Source organism: Heterodontus francisci, chromosome 3 (genome assembly GCF_036365525.1).
Source record: "Heterodontus francisci isolate sHetFra1 chromosome 3, sHetFra1.hap1, whole genome shotgun sequence".
NCBI classification, from domain to species: domain Eukaryota; kingdom Metazoa; phylum Chordata; class Chondrichthyes; order Heterodontiformes; family Heterodontidae; genus Heterodontus; species Heterodontus francisci.
This window is the reverse complement of record NC_090373.1, coordinates 169675259-169702472: the sequence shown is the minus strand read 5'-3', so window position 1 is coordinate 169702472 and position 27214 is coordinate 169675259. Positions and strand designations below refer to the sequence as shown.

Sequence of the window (27214 nt, the reverse complement as noted above, 5' to 3'; positions counted from 1 at the left end):
TATCCAGGGTGTTACACATAGACTTTTTTTTGGTACCACATTCTGTGTAGCCTTCTAATCTGAAGAAACATTTAGGATCAAAGGTTGCCAGTATTTTTAAAGAATGGGATAAAACAGTTAACTAGCTGCTAGACTGACCTTTGCTCAGCAAGCTTATTGGCAGTTGCAAGATCACCTATGCTTTACAGCAATTGTGTTATAAAAATCAAACAGTTCAAATATCTAGTAATGGAAAGTTTTGGAAGAATTGAATTATGGTGGTGGCAGATTAGAGGGTACTGGTGGAAAATGAGAGAGAGAAATAAATAAAAATTTCAATTTGGCTCCCATTCTCCTTATGCCCCAATCCCACATACCCTCTTTCAGTTAAAATCAAAAATGTTTAACACTCAGCCTATTCCCTCCACTCAATATCATTGGGACAAAGGATCTACAAACTCGGCATCATTCCATGCCCTCCTTCTGAGGTAGTCCCTAGGGATCAAGGATGACTTGCTTCCACTCCAGTTTGATGAGTTCTCAGATGGCGAGTAAGTCCAATGTGTGACTCTGCCACAGGGGCTGGTGGTGCTTGAAGGGTTGGACAGATGAGTAGTTTGGATGTTTGTGTGCTTCCTCGGACGCCTGGACTTATCTCTGCATGTTCCCGACAAAGTCCCTCAAGGTGTACAATGCCTTCCCAAATTAGCTTTCTCCATCTAGAAGTCACGAGCCAGGGACTCCCATGAGTTGAAAGGGATGTCTGATCACTTATTTGAGGACATCTCTAAAGCTTTTCCACTATCCTCCTGGGAGTCTCCTGCCACGACCAAGTTCTGAGTAGGACAGCTGCTTTGGGAATCTGGTGTCAGGTATGGGCCACTCCATGTCGTACAGGACCGTACCAGACCACAAGTTCCCAGTTTAGGTCATTGTGTATGTGGAGCTGGACAAAATGGAGTACAGCAGGGTTGGGGCATTGCAAATGACCACAGCTGACCTCAGCCGCTCTGGGCATGGGTGGGGGAGAGGTTGAGCAGGATGCAACAAAATAGAACTAGGAGCAGGAGTAGGCCTTATGGACCTTACGCTCCGCCATTCAATACGATCATGGCTGATCTTCGGATTCAACTCTACTTTCCTGCCCACTCCCCATTAAAGGCCTGGTCGGGTCTGCAAAAAAAACCGACCCGAGCCCGACAGAACCACATCTGACCCAAGCCCGACTCGGCCCAAGCGCTTCCATTTTTTCCTGCGCCCGACCTGACCATCAGTTAACGTACCTTCCGTTTTTCGCTTTCTTGCTGATCTGCACAAGCTTAAAATAATTAACAAAAGCACCTTTCTAGTCCAAAAATTAAATTAACAGTGGAGCCACTTACCTGTGAAAGAGCATGTCCGACCTGGCCCGAGCCCGAATGCTGGACCCGGAAGTGCAACCCGACCCGACCCAAAACAGACACATGTTGTCGGGTCCCATCGGGTTCGGGCGAGGTAGCAGGCCTTTACTCCCCACACCCCTTGATTCCCCGAGAGACCAAAAATTTGTCTATCCCAGCCTTAAATGTATTCAACAATGGAGCATCCACAACCCTCTGGGGTAGAGAATTCCAAAGATTCACAACCCTTTGAGTAAAGTAATTTCTCACCTCAGTCCTAAATAATTGGCCCCTTATCCTGAGACTGTGTTCCCATGTTTTAGATTCCCGACCAGCAGAAATAATCTTTCAGTGTCTACTCTATCCAGCCCCTTTAGGATCTTAGATGTTTCAAGATCACCTCCCATTCTTCTAAACTCCAGAGAATACAGACCCAATTTACTTAGTCTCTCATCATAAGACAACCCCCTCATCCTAGGGACCAATCTAGTGAACCTTTGTTGCACTGCCTCAAATGCAAGTATATCCTTTCTTAAATGTGGAGACCAAAACTGCACAGTATTCCAGATGTGGTCTCACCAAAACCCTGTACAATTGTAGAAATACTTCCTTACTCCTCTACTCCAATCCCCCTGCAATAAAGGCCAACAAGCCATTTGCCTTCCTAATTGCTTGTTGTACCTGCATGTTAACTTTGTGTTCCTTGTGCAAATACACCCGTCTTTTTGAACAGCAAAAAATTCTGCTTTTCTATTCTTACAACCAAAGTGCATAACTTCACACTTCCCTACATTGTACTCCATCTGCCATCTTGTTGCCCACTCAATTAACCTGTCTATATCTCTTTGCAGCCTCTCTGTGCCCTCCCCACAGCTTACCTTTCCACCTACCTCTATATCATCAGCAAACTTAGATACATTACCCTCTGTCTCTTCATCCAAGTCAATATAGATTGTAAATAGCTGGGGGCCCAGCACTGATTCTTGCGGCACTCTACTATTTACTGCCTGTGAATGTCCACTCATTGGTTAACAGACAGGAAGCAATCATCTATCCATGCTAATATATTATCCCCAACTCCATGAGCCTTTATCTCGCCAACTAATCTTTTGTGTGGCACCTTATGGAATGCCTTTTGGAAATCCAGGTATACTACATCTACTGGTTCTCCTTTATCTACCCTACTAGTTACATCCTCAAAAAACTAATAAATTTGTCAAACACGATTTCCCTTTAGTAAAACCATGTTGACTTGTCCTAATCATACTATGCTTTTCTAAGTGCATTGTTAAGACTCCAGATTCCATCTCAAATTATTCCCTTATTCTAATACTTGCTCCTCCTATGAAAAGATGAGGGTTGATGGTCAAGGATAAAATGCTCAAAGTCTTCATCCCTCATTCCCAAACCAATAGCCTTGCAGAAATAAATATTTTCCCTAAGTTCTTCACATTCTCTGAACTGAGCAATAATTCCCCAGTGATGAGTATTTCAGATTAGGTGTGCAGCTAAAACTGCTGCACTAAAAAGTAACTACAGAAATGGTTTTAGCCAAGGTTATTAGTGGTTAACATTGCAGGCAGGGGAACAAAAACTGATAGAAGGGCCAGCTGTGATCAACTTTGACAACCATCATAAAAGGTGACAGAGCTGAACTGGCAGATTCTAAGTAGAAATCAATCTTTTCAACTAAACCAGACAATATTATCCAGTCCCACCCATTAGTCACCCAACTTACTCTGATATATACTCCCTTCAGTAGACAGTGTTTATAAAAAAAAGCCAAAGTTCTCCCATCCACAAAAAATACCATAAGGCATACTGATTTGCACCATCGGCTCAGTGAACAAAGGGGTTGCATAGTTTTTGAACAGGTAGAAATGTTACAGAATCAGTAAATCTAAGATGGTCAACTTGGAGCTCCAAGGTATTAGCATTTTCTTGGTATTCCTTCCTCAAGAGAATGAGTAGGAATCTTCACAAATAACTCATTGTGCTTAACAAACTGTCCAGCTTTTCAGTGATTTGGTACATTATTGTTTTTCCCAGTCCAAGTTCCTTTCATATTGTGCATTTCCAAGCTCTGCAGCCCCCTCCAACATCTTTCCTCACCCATTTTCATTCACATTTGGCACAACACAGGCTTTATATCACTTCTGGCCATTACGCCACTGCCCATATCATCTCCAGTGTACCTCCTTGGTACACCCTGGTCTCCTCTCCATTGCTCGTTACCCTTGGCAATACCATCCAGCAGTATTGAGTGCTCATGTAGTCTCATGATATGTAGCTCTACCTCCATGAATCTATCAATGCCATTGCTAGGTTTTCCAATTGTCTGGCAGATATTAAGACCTAGAGGAGCTATAGCTTACAAATGTTCACAAGACAAAAAACCAAGAGTAACCTCTTTGGCACCACCAGCACCTGGCGTTGAATCCACCAATCTCTCCAGCAGTCAACTTTGTTAGAATGAGAAGTCACAGAACTTTGGCAGACTGTTCAACACCTATGCTCATGACTAAGATTATACCTTTCTAGCTCTGCAACACTGTCTACCTCAACTTCTCCTAGACCAATGCAAACATTAATCCACACCTTCATTAACCTCAAGGATCAACTTTTCCATGGCTCTCCTAACCAACCTCGTCTGCAGCCTACAAATGAAATATATTCTCATCCGCACAAAATCATCAGCCCCTCCAAACCTCCTGGTACCCATTGAGTGGACTTAAAAATTCATGACCTTGCTTTCAAATCCCACTACAGTTGCCTTTTCCCAGCCCTACCTTCTAGTTCTCTAGGCTTAAGTACCCATGCAAGCCTTCTGCTCCTCTATTAACAGACTCTGCTCTCCCTGCTGCACCACTTAATTCCTGTCCTTTATGTCTAGCTCCTTCTACCTTGCCACCTGCTTCCCTTTCAACAGCCCCTCACCAATTTTTCCTCCTGTTCAATATCAACTTTTTGGCTCTTTCCGTGCTATGAAACAGTCAAACAACTTCCTGTATATAAAAAGAGTACTATAGAATTGAGCTATGATTACATAAAATGTGTAAACTATTTTTGCTGCATCCTTGCTTATATGCCCCAAGTATCATCTTTCATTAACATGGAGTAAACCGTCTTTCATAGTATCAAAGCTCATCATCTGAATGACAGGAAGATGGTAGCAATACACTCATGTTTTATGACAAGTTGTGTTACTCAAATGCTATTCAAATTATTCCAGGTACCTGCTGTGCATCTATTAAACCCTTACTAGCCAGCTGCATAATAACCAACAAGAAACAACGCTCCTGGGCTAGTTCGGGTAAAAGGGAGAAGGAAGGGAAAGGCAAGTAGGTCCTCTTGGAATTGAGATGGCTCCAAGATGTCACACTTTGTAATGGAAGATTTAAACTATGTCATTCCTCTGCAGGAGATTTGGTAATTTGACATCTGAGCCAAGAGGTGTACAGTATTCTAATGCACTGACCAGCCAACTTGATTCATTAATAGGACTTAGAAAGACAGATCTGGTAACTTAGGTAAGAGGGTTGCAAGCCAATCTCTGAACTCTGCAAAAGTAGGGTGTGTCACTGTGGAGACTGCATGCTGGATATAACTGGTCAAAACAAAACTATGGGTGGATTTCTCCATGACTTGGTCTGGAGATTCTGATGCATAGGGTTCATGTAGGTACATAAACAGCGCAACTAGGAAGGGGCTACCTAGATATAAAAATGTATCCACTTCCTCCATTTCATTTAGCTTTGTGACAATCATAGGTGCTTCCAGTCCTCTGAATAAAACAAACTCGTCATCTAGTCACTGCATTTAAGCAAAACTGTTGGATTCATAAATGGTTTTGAACAATGCAGATTGTGGAAGGGTTGATAGAAGCTTTTAAATTGTTGAAAAGGGCAGACTGTTTCCAATAATTGAGGGGTCACAAATTTGAGATTTAGAACACAGGGCATGATAAACTTACTGGCAGATTGTGGAAATTAGTTTCTGGCTACTGCCCTGAAAGTAAGTAATTGGATAGATGGTTAAAGGAAAAGGGTACAAAGAGTGCAAAGTGGTTAAATGTAATACAAGCAAGAAATGCTGGAAATACTCAGCAGGTCTGGCAGCATCTGTGGAGAGAGAAGCAGAGATAACGTTTCAGGTCAGTTCTGATGAAGGGTCACTGACCTAAAACGTTAACTCTGCTTCTCTCTCCACAGATGCTGCCAGACCTGCTGAGTATTGCCAGCATTTCTTGTTTTTTTTCCAGATTTCCAGCATCTGCAGTATTTTGCTTTTATTTTAGTGGTTAAATGTAATTACGGTTCACATGGAGGCCGAATGCCGTCCTAGCACGTTTCTATGTTGTAACTTCTATGCATTTCGATGTTTCATCGCTCCTGGAGATATCCCTAATTCCATCACCATCACGGCAGATGACTCCAGGGTTATTCACTGAATTGCCTCTTAATTTGACATTATGTGTGAGATGGATCCAGATGGAGATACCTGCAACTGGGATTGCATTGAGAAAAATAGCCCCGTCTCGTCCCTTAGTCAATAGCTCGCCGTTAATACAAACACTTTCTTCAGATGGAATAGACCAGAATTTTGACTTTTTTGAGCCTGTGCTCCTTTAAATATGGCTCCACAGTCCAATGTGCCCGCCGGTAACAGCGGATGGGATCACCATTCCCAATTCTACCCCAAGTCAACCGAACTTCTCGAAAAGAATCCTGCCCAACAGATGGGTTCACAGTCCCATACTTCACTCTTTACTGGGATAGGGGAAGATTTACTGGCCAGTCGAAAGATAATACACCAGAAGCGAGACGTGTTCCAGTGTCTGAATTGCTGACTAAACATATATATGAAATTTCTGTTTGCTCCCGGGCTAGTCCGAATGACAAAAACAAACCTCCCGCCGATTTATCGTGAACCTGGGCAAGGACTGGCGGTGGGTATTTACCGTTAATTGTGCGTTTCCTTTCTACTATTCTATGTAAACTTGTGACATGAAAAAAGTAACAATGATCCTGCCTCCTTAATGCATAAATAAATTGGGTATAAACCCTTAACAGAAAACCAACTTTAATAAACGGTATACTCTGCAGAATTATCCCAACTTTCAAAAATAACCCACTCCAGAGATTTACAACATAAAATATCCGTTGATTTTGATCGGGGATTTTATTTTTTTTTATCGCTGGAAACAGACTTCCGCGGGGGGGGGGGGGGGAGAGACAACGACATTTATTCCGGGCTTTTATTTTTTTTCTCCAAACTTAAAACTCCAAAAAAAGTGATTGTTTGACGTTGAAAACCAAATACAAGTAGAAACAGGGGGAAAATGCAACAAAAATAAAACCCAGCAGTTCTTTTATACTTGCACGCTTATTCCGCTTTTTAATGTTAATTCCAATAAATGAGAAGGCACTCACCTCATCATCTATCATCGAATGACTGAAACTTTGCTCAAGTCTCTTAAACTTTTCACTGACATTCGCCTCAGTTTTTTCCGGCTTGCTCAATTGCCCTTGTTCTTCAGCTATAGTCGGCATGTTGTCCGACATCGTTACCCACCTCCCGCAACCAGACAACCGAGAACCACCGAGCAACAGGAGCGAGAGACTGAAAACAAAGCCGCCACAAGTGGGATTTTTTTTTTTTTGCTGACTGCAGCTTCCGTCCTAAAAGGAAAAAAAATATTTTCCTCGTGTTTCCTCCTGTCAATTTTCCTTCTATTTTCACGTGCGCTGTGTTACTATGATCGGTTGCAATCTCTTTTTTAATATTGTCAGCTGAAAACAAAATCTAATGTGAGCTGACTTTTATTTTAATCCAGCCGTCATGTGATAATGGGAGAGCAAAAACAGCGGAAAAGGTTCGCTGGATATTTTTCTTTCCTGGAATGGGGAGTTTGGAATAAGTTGTGCTACTCGTCTTGGTTTGTAAAAACTGAGCCAAATGCATTAATTACTACAGAGCACGCGCTTGCAAATATGTTATATTTATCTGTTACCAGTCACCAACATATTTCCTCAGAAGGACACGAATTGTGGGAACATATTTCCTTAAATTGTAAGACAACTTGAGTGGCAAATTTTGTTGATATATAGGCATTACTGATTTATTGAAGCATATCTATTGTCCAAATGTACAAAATTATGTACTAAATGCATTAGGAATTTCATACTTCAGTTAACAAATGAGGTATTGTCTAACTGTGGCATCTTTAAGTTATCATGGCTGGTCTCTTTAAGAGGCACTTCTATTTACTCACTGATGCTCAGTTTGGGTTCGACCAGGACCACTGGGCTCCAAATTTTATTATACCCTTGGTCCAAATATGGAGAAAAGAGCTGAATTCCAGAGGTGAGAGTGACTGCCATTGACACCGCTGAGACAATTTCAGAAAGATAAAGGCATTAAAAATTTATCTTACTGATTTAGTGAGATATGTGGCTTTTTGCTTTTTTGTACAAGTAGTCAATGTTTGTCCGCACACTTCTCGCGATGTGGAGTATTTCAGATAGATGTCCATCTGTCAGGAGTGATCTTGATCACTCTCTCCCTCCTCTCTCTCTCTTTCCCCCTGTTCCCCCCTCTCTCAGCCCCCATCTCTCTCTGCTGCCTCTCTCGATCCCCATCTCTCTCTCTCTGTCCTGCTGTCTCTCTCTCTCTCTGTCTCTCTCTCTCTACCCCCTCTCTTTCTGCCTCCTCTCTCTGTCTCTGTCTGTCTCTCTCTCTGTCCTGCTGTCTCTCTGTCCCTCTCTCTCTGCTTCTCTCTCTACCCCCTCTCTTTCTGCCTCCTCTGTCCCCCTCTGTCTCTGTCCCCCTCTGTCTCTGTCCCCCTCTGTCTCTGTCCCCCTCTGTCTCTTTCCCCCTCTCTCTCTGTCCCCCTCTCTCTCTGTCCCTCTCCTCTATCCCCTCTCTTTTTGCCTCCTTTCTCTGTCCCTCTCTCTATGTTTCCTCTCTCTGTCCCCCTTTTCTCTCTCTCTATCCCTCTCTCTCCGACTGTTGCACAAAGCGTGAACGCTCAGCAGGGCAATTTTGTGGTTGGTCAGTTTTTAAAAAAATCACGCTGTCAGTTTCACAGCTGACAGGTGTTGGGAGCGGGAACAGTGGTTTCAGAACTTGGCACAGATTCGGGGTTTTCTGGCCGGCTTTTAAAAAACGATCAATGTCTTCATGTCGCGTTTGCAGACGTCTTTAAAGCGGAGACATGGACTGCCGGTGGGTCTGATACCAGTGACGATCTCACTGTACAATGTGTCCTTGGGGATCCTGCCATCTTCCATGCGGCTCTTGGCCAGTCTGGACATAGCAGTGGAAGCCTTTCCCATGTGCTTGTTGATTTCTGCATCGAGAGATAGGTTACTGGTGATAGTTGAGGTTAGGTAGGTGAACTCTTGAACCACTTCCAGAGCGTGGTCGCTGATATTGATGGATGGAGCATTTCTGACATCCTGTCCCATGATGTTTGTTTTCTTGAGGCTGATGCTTAGGCCAAATTCATTGCAGGCAGCCACAATCCTGTCAATGAGTCTCTGCAGACACTCTTCAGTGTGAGATGTTAAGGCAGCATCGTCAGCAAAGAGGAGTTCCCTGATGAGGACTTTCTGTACTTTGGTCTTCGCTCTTAGACGGGCAAGGTTGAACAACCTGCCACCTGATTTTGTGTGGAGGAAAATTCCTTCTTCTGAAGACTTGAATGCATGTGAGAGCAGCAGGGAGAAGAAGATCCCAAACAGTGTAGGTGCGAGAACACAGCCCTGTTTCACGCCACTCAGGATAGGAAAGGGGTCTGATGAGGCACCGCTATGCTGAATTGTGCCTTTCATATTGTCATGGAATGAGGTGATGATACTTAGTAGCTTTGGTGGACATCTGATCTTTGCTAGGGCGGTGGATGTTGTCTATATGGACTTTAGTAAAGCCTTTGACAAGGTCCCGCATGGCAGACTGGTGCAAAAGGTAAAGTCACATGGGATCAGAGGTGGGCTGGCAAGATGGATACAGAACTGGCTCAGTCACAGAAGACAGAGGGTAACAGTGGATGGGTGTTTTTCTGAATGGAGGGATGTGACTAGTGGTGTTCCGCAGGGATCAGTGCTGGGACCTTTGCTGTTTGTCGTATATATAAATGATTTGGAGGAAAATGTAGCTGGTCTGATTAGTAAGTTTGCGGATGACACAAAGGTTGGTGGAGTTGCGGATAATGATGAGGATTGTCAGAGGATACAGCAGGATATAGATCGGTTGGAGACTTGGGTGGAGAAATGGCAGATGGAGTTTAATTTGGACAAATGTGAGGTAATGCATTTTGGAAGGTATAATGCAGGTGGGAGGTATACAGTAAATAGAAGAACCCTTAGGAGTATTGACAGGCAGAGAGATCTGGGCATACAGGTCCACAGGTCACTGAAAGTGGCAACGCAGGTGGATAAGGTAGTCAAGAAGGCATACGGCATGCTTGCCTTCATCGGTCGGGGCATAGAGTGTAAAAATTGGCAAGTCATGTTGCAGCTGTACAGAACCTTAGTTAGGCCACACTTAGAATATTGCGTGCAATTCTGGTCGCCACACTACCAGAACGACGTGGAGGCTTTGGAGAGGGTACAGAGGAGGTTTACCAGAATGTTGCCTGGTCTGGAGGGCATTAGCTATGAGGAGAGGTTGAAAAAACTCGGATTGTTTTCACTGGAACGACGGAGGTGGAGGGGCGACATGATAGAAGTTTACAAAGTTATGAGCGGCATGGACAGAGTGGATAGTCAGAAGCTTTTTCCCAGGGTGTAAGAGTCAGTTACTAGGGGACATAGGTTTAAGGTGCGAGGGGCAAAGTTTAGAGGGGATGTGCGAGGCAAGTTTTATACACAGAGGGTGGTGAGTGCCTGGAACTTGCTGCCAGGTGGGGTGATGGAAGCAGATACAATAGCGACGTTTAAGGGACATCTTGACAAATACATGAATAGGAAGGGAATAGAGGGATATGGGCCCCGCAAGTGCAGAAGGTGTTAGTTTAGGCAGGCATCAAGATCGGCGCAGGCTTGGAGGGCCGAATGGCCTGTTCCTGTGCTGTACTGTTCTTTGTTCTTTGTTTACTGTGAAGAGACGTCTGCTGATGAGGTCAAAGGCTTTGGTGAGATGAATGAAAGCAACATCGAGGGACATCTGCTGTTCGCGGCATTTCTCCTGTAGCTTTCGAAGGGAGAACAGCATGTCAATGGTGGATCTCTCTGCTCGAAAGCCACACTGTTCCTCAGGGTAGACATGCTCAGCCAGCTTCTGGAGTCTGTTTAAAGCGACTCGAGCGAAGACTTTCCCCACTATGCTGAGCAGGGAGATTCCACGGTAGTTGTTGCAGTCACCGCAGTCATCCTTGTTCTTATAGAGGGTGATGATATTGGCATCGTGCATGTCCTGTGGTACTGCTCCCTTGTCCCAGCACAGGCAAAGCAGTTCGTAGAGTGCTGAAAGTATAGCAGGCTTGGCACTCTTGATTATTTCAGGGGTGATGCCGTCCTTCCCAGGGGCTTTTCCGCTGGCTAGAGAATCAATGGCATCACTGAGTTCCGATTTTGTTGGCTGTATGTCCAGCTCATCCATGACTGGTAGAGACTGGACTGCATTGAGGGCAGTCTCAGTGACAACATTTTCCCCGGAGTACAGTTCTAGGTAGTGCTGCACCCAGCGGTCCATTTGCTTGCGTTGGTCAATGATTGTGTCTCCTGATTTAGATTTGAGGCAGGCGATCTTCTTGATGGTTGGCCCAAATGCGCTCTTAATGCCATCATACATTCCTCTGATGTTTCTGGTGTCGGAGGCCAGCTGAATATGACTGCATAGGTGTTGCCAGTCATCATTTGCGCTGCGCCTGGCTGTTCTTTGTGCAGCGCTTCTGGCTGCTTTAAGTGCTAAGGATGTTAACGCGCTGGGGGCTTTCTTGTAGTTCAACAGTGCAATGCGCTTAGCGGCTATGACAGGTTCCAGCTCTTCAAGGTGAGATTGAAACCAGTCTGCATTCTGCTTCACATGTTTGCCATAGGTGGTCATTGCTGAGTCATAAATGGTATCTCTGATGTGGGCCCACTTGGTCTCTACATCCCCTGTGGGAGTGTTTTGAAGGGCTTTTTCAAGTGAATTTAGAAACTTTTGTAACAGCTGTGGATAAGAAATTCTGCTGGTGTTGATGCGCAGGCGGCCCTTCTGCTTGGAGTGATGCAACTTCTTTGGTTTGAGTCTAACCTTGCTGCACACAAGGGAGTGGTCGGTGTTGCAGTCTGCACTGTGGAAGCTGCGTGTGATTTGAACGCTGATTAAAGAGGCTCGCCTTGTGACGATGAGGTCCAGCTGGTGCCAACGACATGATCTTGGGTGCCTCCAAGAAACCTGGTGACAGGGTTTAGTATGAAAGAACAAGTTGGTGATGCAGAGGTTGTGATAGGTACACAGCTCCAGCAGTCTCTGTCCATTCTCATTCATCCTTCCAATGCCATAGCATCCAAGGCATGAGGGCCATACAGGCCACAACCCTGTATTATTACTTAAACTTCCTCATTGTTCTACATGGGAGGTTAGTAAAGTTGGTTTGTGAGAGTTAGAAAGGTATACAATGAACTATTCTGATTGAACAATTTTAATATGAAACAGACTCCGGGGTTATGCCATAGTCAACCAGGTCACAGCATTTAAAAAAAAGATTGATCTAAAAAGCAATTAGGAGGTTAGGTAAGAGCAGGAAAGTTATTTTAATAGGCCAGTTCAAGCAACCAAATATAAATTGGGAAAGCCAAAGTGTTTCAAAATCCATTGCAATGCAAAACAAATAGTCTATATATTCCTCAAAGTCTAAATCTGAGGATTATTTGATCAGTAATAACCCTAAAATTAACCATCAGCCTGGATTCAGAGGGGAAGAACCTGCCTGATCAACTTTGACCTTTTTGACGGAGACACTCCAAACAGACAAATGGAAAGCCCGTACAATGTGGTGCACCTAGACTTTCAAAAGACATTTGGCAAAGTTTCATATGAAAGACTACCAGCTAAGATAATTGCATTTGGAATTCATGGTGAATCTTGGGAATGGATAGCAAATTGACTGAAGGGTAGAAAACAATGGATACTGGTTAGTGGAGTTATGTCAGGGTGGAGGGAATACTATGATGTAGATGTGCACTGGAACTTGTTGATAAAAATAGAATCAGTAACACACCTGTGATTTTATTCATATCATAGAGTATTAACTCCTTGTGTTTATATTCTGGAAGTGCAAATTTTGAGATGCACATGTAAATCTTGGATCTGTGTATCTTTAGCTGCTTCATCAATAACCTTCCCTTCATCATAAGGTCAGAAGTAGAGATGTTTGCTGATGATTGCAGCATGTTCAGCACCATTCGAGACTCTTCAGATACTGAAGCAGCCCTTGTCCAGATGCAGCAAGACCTGGACAACATCTAGGCTTGGGCTGATAAGTGGTATGTAACATTTGCGCCACACAAGTGCCAGGCAATGACAATCTCAAACAAGAGAGAATCTAACCATCTCCCCTTGATGTTCAATAGCATTACCATCACTGAATCCCCCACCATCAACATCCTGGGGGTTACCATTGACCAGAAACTGAACTGGACCAGCCACATAAATACTGTGGCTACAACAGCAGGCCAGAGGCTGGGAATTCTGCAGCGAGTAACTCACCTCCTGACTACCCAAAGCCTGTCAGGAGCATGATGGAATACTTCCCACTTGCCTGGATGAGTGCCGCTCCAACAATACTCAAGAAGCTCACCCCCATCCAGGACAAAACTGCTCACTTAATGGCACCCTATTCACAACCTTAAAACATTCACTCCCTCCACCACAGCGCACAATGGCAGCAGTACATACCATCTACAAGCAGCAATGCAACAACTCACCAAGGCTCCTTCGACAGCACCTTCCAAACCAGTGACCTTTACCACCTGGAAGGACAAGGGCAGCAGATGCATGAGAACACAACCCCTGCAAGCTTCTTCCAAGCTACACACCATACTGACTTGAAACTATAGTCGCCAATCCTTCACTATCACTGGGTCAAAATCCTGGAACTCCCTTCCTAACAGCATCTTGGTCTAATGACAGCCGATGGACTGCAGCGTTAAAGAAGGCAACTCGCCACCATCTTATCAAGGGTAATGAGGGATGGGCAATAAATGCTGGTCTTGCCACTGACGCTCACATCCCAAGAATGAAGAAAAAGATAGTGGCCCACAAGTTACTCAAGTTCCCTATTTTTAAAATTCCAACGACAGAGGGTTAGTAAAGTATGAAGGAGCTCCAACAAGTTACATAATTTATTTAAAAGCAAAATACTGCGGATGCTGGAAATCTGAAACAAAAACAAGAAATGCTGGAATCACTCAGCAGGTCTGGCAGCATCTGTGGAAAGAGAAGCAGAGTTAATGTTTCGGGTCAGCGACCCTTCTTCGGAACATAATTTATTTGGTCTGCTATGTATTCAACAGTCACGGAAACCCATATCCTTATTCAGTCCATGCCAAGCTCTCAAGACAAAGAAGACTTGCAAAGATGTCCCGGTCTATTCAAAGATGTCTCGGGGAGTAACTCACCTCCTGACTCCCCAAAGCCTGTCCACAATCTACAAGGCACAAGTCAGGAGTGTGATGGAATACTCTCCACTTGCCTGGATGGGTACAGCTCCAACAACACTCAAGAAGCTTGACGCCATCCAGGACAATGCAGCCCACTTGATTGGCACTCCATCCACAAACATTCACTCCCTCCACCACCGACGCACAGTGGCAGCAGTGTGTACCATCTACAAGATGCACTGCAGCAACTCACCTTCGACAGCACCTTCCAAACCTGTGGCCTCTACCACCTAGGACAAGGGCAGCAGATGCATGGGAACACTAACACAAGCCACAAACCCTCCTGACTTGGAACTATATTGCCGTTTCTTCACTGTTGCTGGGTCAAAATCCTGGAACTCCCTTCCTAACAGCACTGTTGGTGTACGTACACCCAAGTGCTGCAGCGGTTCAAGAAGGCAGCTCACCACCACCTTCTCAAGAGCAATTAGGCATAAGCAATAAACGCTGGCCTAGCGAGCCAGGCCCACATCCCATGAACGAAAAAAAATCCCAATATTCTATTGTCCTTTCAACCGAAATGTGCCTTCAATATTTTATCAATCTTTAAGCATCATATTTTTCCAGATCTATCCAGCAACTTTCTCTTTCATTTTAATAACGTATTAGTATCCATCTGCACTGTCTTATTTTTCAAAGTATTAAGTGCCACCTGACATTGATTTCAAAATCATGAGGGGTTTGGACAGATTAGATAGGGAGAAACAGTTCCCATTGGTGGAAGGTTTAAAGTGATTGGCAAAAGAAGCAAAGACGACATGAGGAAAAATGTTTTTACACAGCATGTAGTTTGGATCTGGAATGCACTGCCTGAGAGAGTGGTGGAGGCAGATTCAATCATGGCGTTCAAATGCGAATTGGGTAATTATCTAAAGCGAAATTTGCAGGACTATGAGGAAAGGGCAAGGGAGTCGGACAAGCTCAATTGCGCTTACCGAGAGCCAGCAAGGAAATTACAGGCCGAATGGCTTCCTTCTGTGCTGTAACCATTTTATGACTCTGATTTTCTCTTCTGATTCTCTTTTAGTGAATTCCATTTCTTTTTAACGAAGTACTGCTGTACTTTCCCCATCATGCATCATTTTAAGGCACTTCCTCTAGATTGAGGCACCGGTTATTTACTTTTTATTAGTACTTAGAGCACATTTCACTGTTTTAGCTAAAACCTGTTATGAGGGAACAGCCAAAATTAAGCATTTCCAGTTGTTCATAACTAGGCATTACATACCGTGACCTGTGTGCTGTTAATCCTGATACTCATGAGACAAAGCAGTGGAAAGCCGATCTTGTAAATCATATCCATTAGAAGAGGCATCTCAGGGACCTAGAGCCTCAAAACATCAGCGAGCTTATAAATTCTTGGTGATAGACCCCATAAGCATCAACTGTCCTGTTAAACTCTGGGGTACAGAAGTCCTGGTGATTTGGCATGTTCTTGCTCTAGATCAACATCTTAGTATGTTAGTACAGAAAAACAATCTCAGTTCTGGTTGTGAAGGTGTGGACAAAAACATGCACTTATGCAGCACCTTTAATGTAATAAACGTTGCTAAGTAGAAATAGTTGGGGCATAGCTACAGAATTCTACGCGGGAACAAAATAGGATGGCTGAACCAACATTGATACTTTTTCAGAAGATGATTCATCCTCGACAAAGAGCATTTGGGTTTCTGTAAGCTAAAGGAATCTCTCAATTGATTGTCTGTTGGCACTGACAGTAGTAACACACAATTTGCATTATCTGATGCTGGCAGCTGCTTGGTATAGAGCAGATTAAAGTTATTAGCACTGCCTTCTGGAAACCATTGATGCTGAAACTCCAGTAATAACATTTCTGTTTTAAAAAGTTCAAGTCCAATAGCTGCCTTGTTGCTTAGAAGTAAATCCATGATGTCTGAACTGTACAGCCCAGCTATGATCCCTGTTTTGTGCTGATTTGATTCATTTTTGCTAGGGTAAAGGTAGGCTAGCTGCCTATGGCTGCAGTGATCCATGGCTGGGGAAGTTGTTCCTGCTTCTGATGATTGTACAGAGCTCCATGCTGGAAGTATATGAATATGAATTGCAGCCAGAAGCAGAAACAGCTGTGATAACCTCCACAAGCAGATCGTCTGCCAAAACTCACTGGCAAGATTTCCGTTGTAAACTTAGAAAAACATCTTTTGGAGTCAATTGCAAAAGCTAATATTCAGAAGTGTCCACTTGTAGAAAGAGCTGGGAAATTTCCCCCTTCCAATAGATAATTTACTTTACTTTTTTGAGTCTTCCTCTCCCATTATGAGGGACTTAGGATTTTACATATATATCTCTAACTTTTACTCACCTTGGGTCCAGAACACAATTTCATTAAAGCACATAGTACAGCCACCATTGTTTTTCATTTAATTGAGGATCATCACATGGAAAATATTTCTAACTCGTGCTTTATAAAGGATGTGTGGGTGACTAGTCTCTTTCTTGTCAAATGTTTCTATGTGATTTATACATGATTCTGAATAAACGTAGGCACCCTTTGAAGTGATGCACACCTACGAGTTAAAATTTCTATCAACTCAAAACTTTGGTTTAAGCCACAGTAGTTGATGATCTCTAGACCTTTGCTGTTGATCAATCACACTTACTTGGCATAAAGTCCAAGCTGTTCATAACCCATATCCCAAATTCCCCTTGCTCATTATTACATCTATGTTCACCGTTCTGATTTTGGATACTCCCTCCAAATACATTAGGCCACTTGCCGCTATTGGCCACATAAGCCATCGGAAATTTAGATCAGGCAAAAGTGTATTCTAGCATTTTAAGGTATGAAACAAGATATTCTCTGAATGATTCATCCACTTGCTCCCGTTCTGTTGCCCTTTCTCCCATATTCATTTAAAATTTTTCAAATATCTATTCACTGCACTGTTAAAAGCTGATTTATGGATTCTGATTCCACCATTGCTTCTGGTAGGGCATTGCATGATTTAACAATCAATGCATAAAAAAAACTAAATTCCTCTGATAATTTGGTGATGGTCGTAAATTTATGTCCTCCACTACCAACTCACCAACCAATGGGAATAAATTTTCCGTTTTACCTTATCAAATCCCTTTGAACAGTTTTATCAGATCTCATAGGAACATAGGAAATAAGAGCAGGAGTAGGCCATTCGGCCCTTGGAGCCTGCCCCACCATTCAACTAGATCATGGCTGATCTACCAAAATGCCATTTTGCCGCACTGTCCCCATATACCTTGATATCTTTAATATCCAGAAATCTATCGACTTCTGTCTTGAACATAATGACTGGGCCTCCACAGCCCTCTGGGGTAGAGAATTTCAAACATTCACCACCCTTTGACTGAAGAAATTCCTCCTCATCTCAGTCCTAAATGGCCTACCTCTTATTCTGAAACTGTGTCCCCTGGTTCTATACCCCCAGTTAGGGGAAACATCCTTCCTGCATCTACCCTGTTGAGCCCTGTAAGAATTTTGTATGCTTCAGTGATCTCCATGTAATCTTCCCTGTTCCAATGAAAAGAGCTCAAGTTCCTCTAGTGTCTACTTAAACTGAAGCTTCTAATTTCTAGCAGTAATCTCTGCTCTGACGGTTTCTGTTCGTATGAATTTTTCTCTGCCTTCCTGTCTTTACTCAAACTCTCCTGTCATATATACTATTCCACCTCATGGTGAGAAATAAGATTGTTAGATGAAATTGAATCCAGTAGAATTGAAGGCAAATTATTGATCTGGCTCATAAATTGGATGAGTGGCAGGAGACAAAGGGCTTGATTCTCCCTCCAGAGACGGGAAACAGAAGTTGGGGCTGTTTCCGTGAACCCACCCCCCGGGGTGAAACAGTCACTCATTGGGATTTTCACGGAGGCACGTCTTAATTGGCATTGAGCCTGGATCCCTGTCCAACTGAGGGCGGTGATTGGCTTTCGAAGCTAGAGGGCCAATCAGAAGCCTCCAAGCTTGAGAGGAGCAGCAGGTTGTGATGGCAGGTAAGTAGCAAAGAGAGCACTTCAACATTGAGGCACCTTCACCAACTTTTTTAAGACTTTAATTAACTGGTTCTTACAGCCAGTCACCACTGTGGGTGGAAGATAGGAACAAAACATAGGACTTAGGAGCAGGAGTAGGCCATTCAGCCCTTCGAGCCTGCTCCACCATTTGATAAGATCATGACTGATCTGGTTGTGGTCTCAACTCCACTTTCTTGTCTGGCCCCCATAACCCTTGACTCCCTTGTCTATCAAAAATCTATCTAATTCAGCCTTTAATAAATTCAATGACCCAGCCTCCACTGCTTTCTGCGGAAGAGAGACTAACAGCCCTTTGAGAAAAAAAATTCTTTTCATCTCCATCTTAAAAGGGAGACCTTATTCTTAAACTGTGTCCCTAGTTCTAGCCTCCCCAATAAGAGGAAACATCGTCCTGTATCCACTCTATTAAGTCCCCTTAGGATCTTATATGTATCAATAAGATCACCTCTCATTCTTCAAAACTCCAATGGTATAGGCCCAGCCTGTCCAACCTTTCTTCATAAGATAAGCCCTTCATCCCCAGAATTAGTCGAGTGGACTTTCTCTGAACTGCTTCTAATGCAATTTTATCCTTTTTCAAATAACGGTGGGTGGTGGAAAGCCTGCTGCAGGGTGGCATGTGGTTGCTCTCACACCCAGGCAGGCAGGGAGGGAGGGTCTCTAGGCCTGCCTGAAGTGTTGGTTTCGCAGCCTGCCACCAGGTGCCTGCCTGCAGGCACCTAAACTGGCTCCTGCCCATGTGGGAAACTGGAGGCCTACTGGAAAATTCTAATTGGCCTCCTTTAATTGGACTTAACAAGGCTCTTAATAAGCCGAATTGACTACCCACCGCTTGGGGGCGGGTAGCCCTGCCAGCCTGATTACGCCACCGGTAAAATAGCTGGTGCTGGCATTTACGGGCCTTGTCAACCTCCGTTACCAACCCTGGCAGGACCTGTAAATTTAGCCCAGAGTAGGGATAACGGGCAGGTTCTCCAATTGGCAGAATGTGACCAATGGTGACCCACAAGGATTGTGTTGAGACCTCTACTGTTCCCTGTATTTATTAATGACTTAGATGATGGGATTGAAAGCTACATAACCAAATATGCTGATGACCCAAAGATAGGTGGCATTGCAAGCAGTGTATATGGAGACATAAAATTATAGAGATATATTGGTAGAATAAATGAATGAGCAAAATTATTGCAAGTAGATTTCAATGTAGGCAAATGTGAGGTCATCCACTTTGAACCTGAAAAGGACAGAATAGGGTATTTCCTATATGGTGAAAAGCTAGAAACAGTGGAATTCCAAAGAGACTTGGGGGTCCAGGTACATAAATCATTAAAATATCATGAACAGGTACAGAAAATAATCAAAAAAACTAATAGAATGCTGGCCTTTATATCTAGAGAACTAGAATACAAAGGGGTAGAAGTCATGCTTCAGCTATACAAAGTTCTGGTTAGACCACACCTGGAGTATTACGAGTAGCACCACATCTTAGAAAGGATATATTGGCCTTGGAAGGTGGACAGAAGATTTACCAGAATGATATCTGGACTCCAAGGGGTAAATTACGAGGAGAAATTAAACAAATTGGGTAGTATTCTCTGGAATTTAGAAGATTAAGGGTTGATTTGATAGAACAAAGAACAAAGAAAATTACAGCACAGGAACAGGCCCTTCGGCCCTCCAAGCCTGCGCCGATCCAGATCCTCTATCGAAACCTGTCGCCTATTTTCTAAGGGTCTGTATCTCTTTGCTTCCTGCCCATTCATGTATCTGTCTAGATACATCTTAAAAGACGCTATCGTGCCCGCGTCTACCACCTCCGCTGGCAACGCGTTCCAGGCACCCACCACCCTCTGCGTAAAGAACTTTCCACGCATATCCCCCCTAAACTTTTCCCCTCTCACTTTGAACTCGTGACCCCTAGTAATTGAATCCCCCACTCTGGGAAAAAGCTTCTTGCTATCCACCCTGTCGATACCTCTCATGATTTTGTACACCTCAATCGGGTCCCCCCTCAACCTCCGTCTTTCTAATGAAAATAATCCTAATCTACTCAACCTCTCTTCATAGCTAGCGCCCTCCATACCAGGCAACATCCTGGTGAACCTCCTCTGCACCCTCTCCAAAGCATCTACATCCTTTTGGTAATGTGGCGACCAGAACTGCACGCAGTATTCCAAATGTAGCTGAACCAAAGTCTTATACAACTGTAACATGACCTGCCAACTCTTGTACTCAATACCCCGTCCGATGAAGGAAAGCATGCCGTATGCCTTCTTGACCACTCTATTGACCTGCGTTGCCACCTTCAGGGAACAATGGACCTGAACACCCAAATCTCTCTGTACATCAATTTTCCCCAGGACGTTTCCATTTATTGTATAGTTCACTCTTGAATTGGATCTTCCAAATTGCATCACCTCGCATTTGCCCGGATTGAACTCCATCTGCCATTTCTCTGCCCAACTCTCCAGTCTATCTATATTCTGCTGTATTCTCTGACAGTCCCCTTCATTATCTGCTACTCCACCAATCTTAGTGTCGTCTGCAAACTTGCTAATCAGACCACCTATACTTTCCTCCAAATCATTTATGTATATCACAAGCAACAGTGGTCCCAGCACGGATCCCTGTGGAACACCACTGGTCACACGTCTCCATTTTGAGAAACTCCCTTCCACTGCTACTCTCTGTCTCCTGTTGCCCAGCCAGTTCATTATCCATCTAGCTAGTACACCCTGGACCCCATGCGACTTCACTTTCTCCATCAACCTACCATGGGGAACCTTATCAAACGCCTTACTGAAGTCCATGTATCTGACATCTACAGCCCTTCCCTCATCAATCAACTTTGTCACTTCCTCAAAGAATTCTATTAAGTTGGTAAGACATGACCTTCCCTGCACAAAACCATGTTGCCTATCACTGATAAGCCCATTTTCTTCCAAATGGGAATAGATCCTATCCCTCAGTATCTTCTCCAGCAGCTTCCCTACCACTGACGTCAGGCTCACCGGTCTATAATTACCTGGATTATCCCTGCTACCCTTCTTAAACAAGGGGACAACATTAGCAATTCTCCAGTCCTCGAGGACCTCACCCGTGTTTAAGGATGCTGCAAAGATATCTGTTAAGGCCCCAGCTATTTCCTCTCTCGCTTCCCTCAGAAACCTGGGATAGATCCCATCCGGACCTGGGGACTTGTCCACCTTAATGCCTTTTAGAATACCCAACACTTCCTCCCTCCTTATGGCGACTTGACCTAGAGTGATCAAACATCTATCCCTAACCTCAACATCCGTCATGTCCCTCTCCTCGGTGAATACCGATGCAAAGTACTCGTTTAGAATCTCACCCATTTTCTCTGACTCCACGCACAACTTTCCTCCTTTGTCCTTGAGTGGGCCAATCCTTTCTCTAGTTACCCTCTTGCTCCTTATATATGAATAAAAGGCTTTGGGATTTTCCTTAACCCTGTTTGCTAAAGATATTTCATGACCCCTTTTAGCCCTTTTGATCAAAATGTTCAAGATATTAAGGGGAACAGATAGGTTAGATAGAGTGAAACTATTTCTGCTGATTGGGAAGTCTTGGACGAGGGGACATCGTCTAAATATTAGAGCCAGACTTTTCAGGAGTGAAATTAGGAAACATTTCTACACACAAAAGGTGGCAGATGTTTGGAACCCTCTTCTGTAACTGGCAATTGATGTTAGATGAATTGTAAATTTTAAAACTGAGATTGATCAATTTTTGTTAACCAAGGGTAGTAAAGGATATTGGGCAAAGGATGTATGGAGTTAGGTCACTGCTCAGTCATGATCTCATTGAATGGCAGAACAGGCATCAAGGGGTTAAATGGCCTATTTGTGTTCCCATGTTTCCATGGATCTGATGTCTTGATCATTGACAGGGCTATCAATGCTTGAATGGCCTCCTTCTGTGCTACAAATTACTCTGTGACTCTGGGCTGAATTTTATCAGCACCTCGTGCTCCGCGGCAATATTACATACGGGGGCGCATATAAATAGAGGGGCGGAGCAGCCAGCCCCTGATGATGTAGAGGGGGCGGCCGCTGCGTCCCTGGCAACAGCGTCTGGTGCCACCGCACAGGTGCTGGTGCCATTTTTAAAGGGCTTCAAGCCCTTCGGGGTATATTTAAATATTTCAAGGTGCCAGTTTGATAACAAAAATTAATAAACGTTTAATTTAACATTGCATCCCTTCTCCCATCCCACCCCCCCTTCCCCCACTGACTCCTCAACACATAAATTGGCCTCTCCCCCCAAAAATACACAGTTTGAAATTCTGAACTTTTCCCCACGAACTTCAGTATCTTTGACCCTCAACCCCTTCCCACCATCCTCACAATCAATAGGAATAGTTTTCCCCACTCCCTCCCCTCCACCCCTCCGGCCCTGATGATTTTATCCCTCCCCCCTGCACACCAGTGTCTCGCCTCGGAACTCTAACGGAGCAAGTTGTGGCCGATTGGCCATAAAATCGGCGCGGGACGGTCACTGTTGGCAGGTAAGTTCGTCTGTATTTTAATTATCCTCATTTTAATAATTTAATGAAGGCCCCGCCACTTGGGGTGGGGGGGGCACACTAAGGTCCCCCCACCGATGCTAATTTCTGGCGGGGCATTCTCGGCGTTGTGGGTCATGGTGGGCTGTTCCCGCTAGTATTTTACGGGCCTCCCCACCCCGACCCATGGCGTCGAGGGACTGGTAAAATTCAGCCCTTTGTCTCATGAACAATCGCACTGTTTATCCTCTGTACTCCATCACTCTGACTTTTGGCTTCTGGATAAATCTTCTATGGCTCCCTCACTAATTTGCCCTCAAACCCCAAATGCTCTCTGCTTTGACCCCCCCCCCCCCCCCACCTATTACAATACCCATGCCTCTATTAACATGATCAACTGCTCCCTCAAATCTACCTTCAACGCAGTCATTCACCAAGTTCCATTCTTGCCATTTTCACTAGTGCAAAAGTTGTCTTTACTTAAATCCAAGGGATGCAAACCTAAGTGTACTATTGGTCGAGTCTTACATCCTTAATTCTGGCTTGAATAGTTTAGCATGATTGGGTCATTCTCTGCAGTCAAATCCTCCCACTATTCTAGGAGCAAGAGGAGAAAAGCAACAACACTGCACCCTTACCTCCAATACTATTTGTAAAGAGCTCAAATTTTTTTTTTCAGTTCTAATCAAGACAATCCTTGTAGCTGCCTCTGTTACCTCTTCTTTCACCTCCGCTACTCCTGATCTCCCCGTTACCCTCTCCAAGCTCATCCAAGCTGAGACCTAGCTTCTACACCTGGATACCTTCTCCACCTCATTTCATGACCCCTTCAACTACTTCTCCCAACTCCCATGCTGGCTGACATTATAAATAGCTGTCCATCCCATCAGCTTCCATATTCAACAGATCATCTTCTGTCACCTCTGCAACCTCCAGCGTGATACCACCACCAAACATATCTTTTCCTCCACTTCCCTTACATTCCAAAGGGATCATTCCATTTGCAACCCCCGGTCCACTCTCCAATTGCCCCAACACACCCTTCCTTTCCCATGGCACCTTCCCGTGCAAGTGCAGCAGATGCACCACTTTTACCTCCTCCCTTTTATTTCCTCCCTTCCCACCATTCAGAGTTCCAAGCACTCCTATCAGGTGAAACAGTGACTTACTTGGACTTTTTTCAATTTAGTATACTGTATTTGCTGCTTACATTGCGGCCTCCTTTACAGTGGGAGACCAAACACAGATTAAGTGGTCATTTTGTAAACTATCTCCATTCATTCCACAAGTGTGGCCCTGAGCATCTAGTCACTTGTCATTTTAATTTTATGCCGCTCTCCTTCTCTGACCTCTCTGGTCTCGGCCTCCCATGGACTCTGACCCCTCTTGTCTTGACCGCCTATACTGTTTCTATGAAGCTCAATGTAAGTTTGAAGAATAGCACTTCATCTTTCATTTGTGTCCTTTACAGGCTTCCACTGAGTTCAACAATTTCAGATCATTATCTCTGATCCCATGTTTTCAGACAGCAGCTGTTGGTAATGATTCTGCGCTGTCATTTACAGCTCTACTAGACATATCTTTTGTTTCTTGTCACATTACTACCTCCATTTGCCTTGTGCCATAATTCTTTCTGTCACTTAATCACTCCTCAGTTCCACACAATCTCAGAAGTTCCCTTTTTTTTCTTTCCTCTCCTCCCCCCTTTCCCTGTCTCCATACTTGCTTTAAACCTGTTGCATCTCTGTTTTCAGTTTTGATAAAAGGTCATTGACTGGAAACATTAAGTCTGTTTCTCTCTTCACAGATGCTGCCTGACCTGCTGGGTACGTCCAGCATTTTCTGTTTTTATTTCAGATTTCCAGTATCTGCAATACTTTGCTTTCATTATAAATAGCTTTTTTAATCCTTGTCCATCTTCCTATAAAACATCATCAACCCCCTCATCAAAATGCCTTGTAGGGATACAGATGTTCCTATGATTCATGAACCTGGACAGTTGCCAGCCATAGAAACTCACACTGCTGTGTATGTTAATTAATCAAAGTTACTTTTAATAATTTAACATTGCACACTGTACTAAAACAGTTTACACAAGCATAATGACAACATCAAGCAATATATACAATTCAGCACCAAAGCAGAGGATTGATTAGTTCCCTTGTAGCCCTTGAAGTTTCTTCTTTTTGTTCTTGGACATCCTTCCTCTAGGTGAAGCTTCTTAAGACTCCTTCAACTGCAGTACTGGACCTTCCACGATATCTTTTTATGTTGTTTCTGCTGGTTGGGGTGTAAGTAAAAGTTAGGCGAAGATACATTTTTCCGATCACCCACTGTGACTAGGCAGTAATGATGGACAGTTAGCTGTTTGCTGTGTGTCACTCAAGGTCCTTAGAGGTTAAACCATTCACCCACAGCCTTCTATCTTACTTATTCCAGACAATGGAATGTGTAGACCTCTTCAATCAGTGTCCAAATTTTCTCAAACTCTTACTTCATACAAACTTGTCTTATTCTTCCTCATGATTTCTCATGGTCTCAGCTGCCTTTATCCAAGGATTCTCTAAGTTTACTCAATTTGTTCTTATCTTTTTTTGGGCTTTTGCAGTGATTTCTACACAGGTTGTCTTTTTGCTTTAAATTTTCAATGTCCCTTTGATTTAAATGTACAATGTCCTAGGGATCAATGTTAAACTTTTTTTTAACCCTTTAGCCTACCCTCAACCCATCTGCCCTATCCAGCTATTGCCTGGCTACAAATTTCCCTGTTTTTATATTGTCCTCATATGTCTCATTACCTCCCAGTTAAGTGCTCATCCTTTCCAAAGCTTGCTTTCGAATCCTTTCAGTCCCTTTTCTGCCCTGAACATATACTGAGACTACCCTGACCAAAATCACAAACGACATCCACTGACTGCAGAGTGTTCCCTTCATTTTCTCTTCAACCTTTCAATGGTATTTAATATGGTCAACAATAGCACTTTTCCCCATCCCCATCCCCTCCCCTTTATTGTCCAACTTCATGGCATGACTTTTCATGAATCCATTCCTAACAATCCTAATTCATCCAGCACAATTCCAGTCATTGTTTCTTTTCCCACCCTTGCTCTGTGACCACAAGTCTCCTAAGGATCTATTCTGGGTCCCTTCCTCTTCTTCATCCACATACTGCTCTTCTGTAACATCATCCAGAGTCAAAGCATGAGCTTCCATAGTTCTGCAGATGACACCAAGCTTCATCTCCCGAGCACTTCCCTTGAACATTGGGACACCACACTACTTGTGCCACTGCTGTAAACTCTGCTTTCTTGCCAATGACTTCATTCACCTCCCAGTTACCTGCTCAAACTGAACCAGATGGTGTGCAATCCTGTTTGATCCAGAACTGAGCCATAAGTCCAACCTCTGCAACACTGCCCACTTCAACCCCTGCCTTACTTTTGCTGCTAATGATACCCTCATGCATACTTTAGTCACATCTAAACTGAATTTCTTCAATGGGCTCCTTATTGATCTCATGACCTCCGGAAACTCCAACATGTTTAAAATTGAGCTGCCTGGATCTTGTGTTCCAGTAAGTCCCTGTTACAAATTTAGTTCTGCTGTAGATATTTTCTTGGGATCAACGTCACCAGTCCGATAAGCAGTCTGAGTGCCTTACTTTAATGGGATTTGGCTCAAGCTACCCAATGACTACTTCTACAATGGTGTAACCCAAGAGTGTAATAATAGCATTCCCTTGTGATCTGGTCTGGATATTCCCATTTTTCACATGTATTTCTTCAATCATGCAAAAGGTTCTGAGTTAACATTTGGTGAGACTGGACTTGTTACAAATTGTTTAACAGCTTTATTTGACAGCGAATGAACTTACAGAGCAACAGTTTTGATTACATTCACTGAGTTCAATAATTAAAACTTATCCCCATATAATGATACAAAATTAAGAACATGTCACATTTCCTCAGATCATAGATAAATGAATGGTCTTCAGCATTGCTAACTTTCTGATGTCTGTCTAAAGCTTGCACTGATTTCTTGAAAAGCCTGACTTTTTATTCATTCATGGGATGTGGGTGTCACTGACAAGATCAGTATTTATTGGCCATCCCTAATTTCCCTTCTTGAACCGCTGCAGTTCATGTGGTGTAGATACACCCACAGTGATGTTAGGGAGGGAGTTCCAGGATTTTGACCCAGCAACAGTGAAGGAATGGTGATATATTTCTAAGTCGGGATGGTGTGAGACTTGGTGGAGAACTTGCAGATGGTGGTGTTCCCATGCGTCTACTCTTGTTCTTCTAGATGGCAGAGGTTGCGGATTTGAAAGGTGCTGTCGAAGGAGCCTTGGTGAGTTGCTGCAGTGCATCTTGTAGATGGTACACACTGCTGCCACTGTGTGCCGGTGGTGGAGTGAGTGAATGTTTAAGCTGGTGGATTGGGTGCCACCCAGTGGGCTGCTTTGTCCTGGATGGCGTCGAGCTTCTTGACTGTTGTTGGAGCAGGCAGGTGGAGAGTATTCCATCACACTATAAATATATATAGTGCTATAAGTATATCACTGCTCCTTCACTGTCACTGGGTCAAAATTCTGGAACTCCCTCCCTAACAGCACTGTGGGTGTACCTACATCAAAAGGGCTGCAG

General features: G+C 43.8%; 1 protein-coding gene across 1 annotated transcript in view; it reads right to left on the bottom strand.

The window, feature by feature from the left end:
• The window catches only part of tpcn3 (two pore segment channel 3), a 65282-nt gene extending 58062 nt beyond the window's left edge, over nt 1–7220 (bottom strand). Inside the window, exon 1 of the mRNA XM_068027529.1 lies at nt 6791–7220. Coding sequence (XP_067883630.1) covers nt 6791–6922 — 132 coding nt within the window. The 5' untranslated portion in view covers nt 6923–7220. The remainder of the gene's footprint in view (nt 1–6790) is intronic.
• Nucleotides 7221–27214: the final 19994 nt, after the last annotated feature.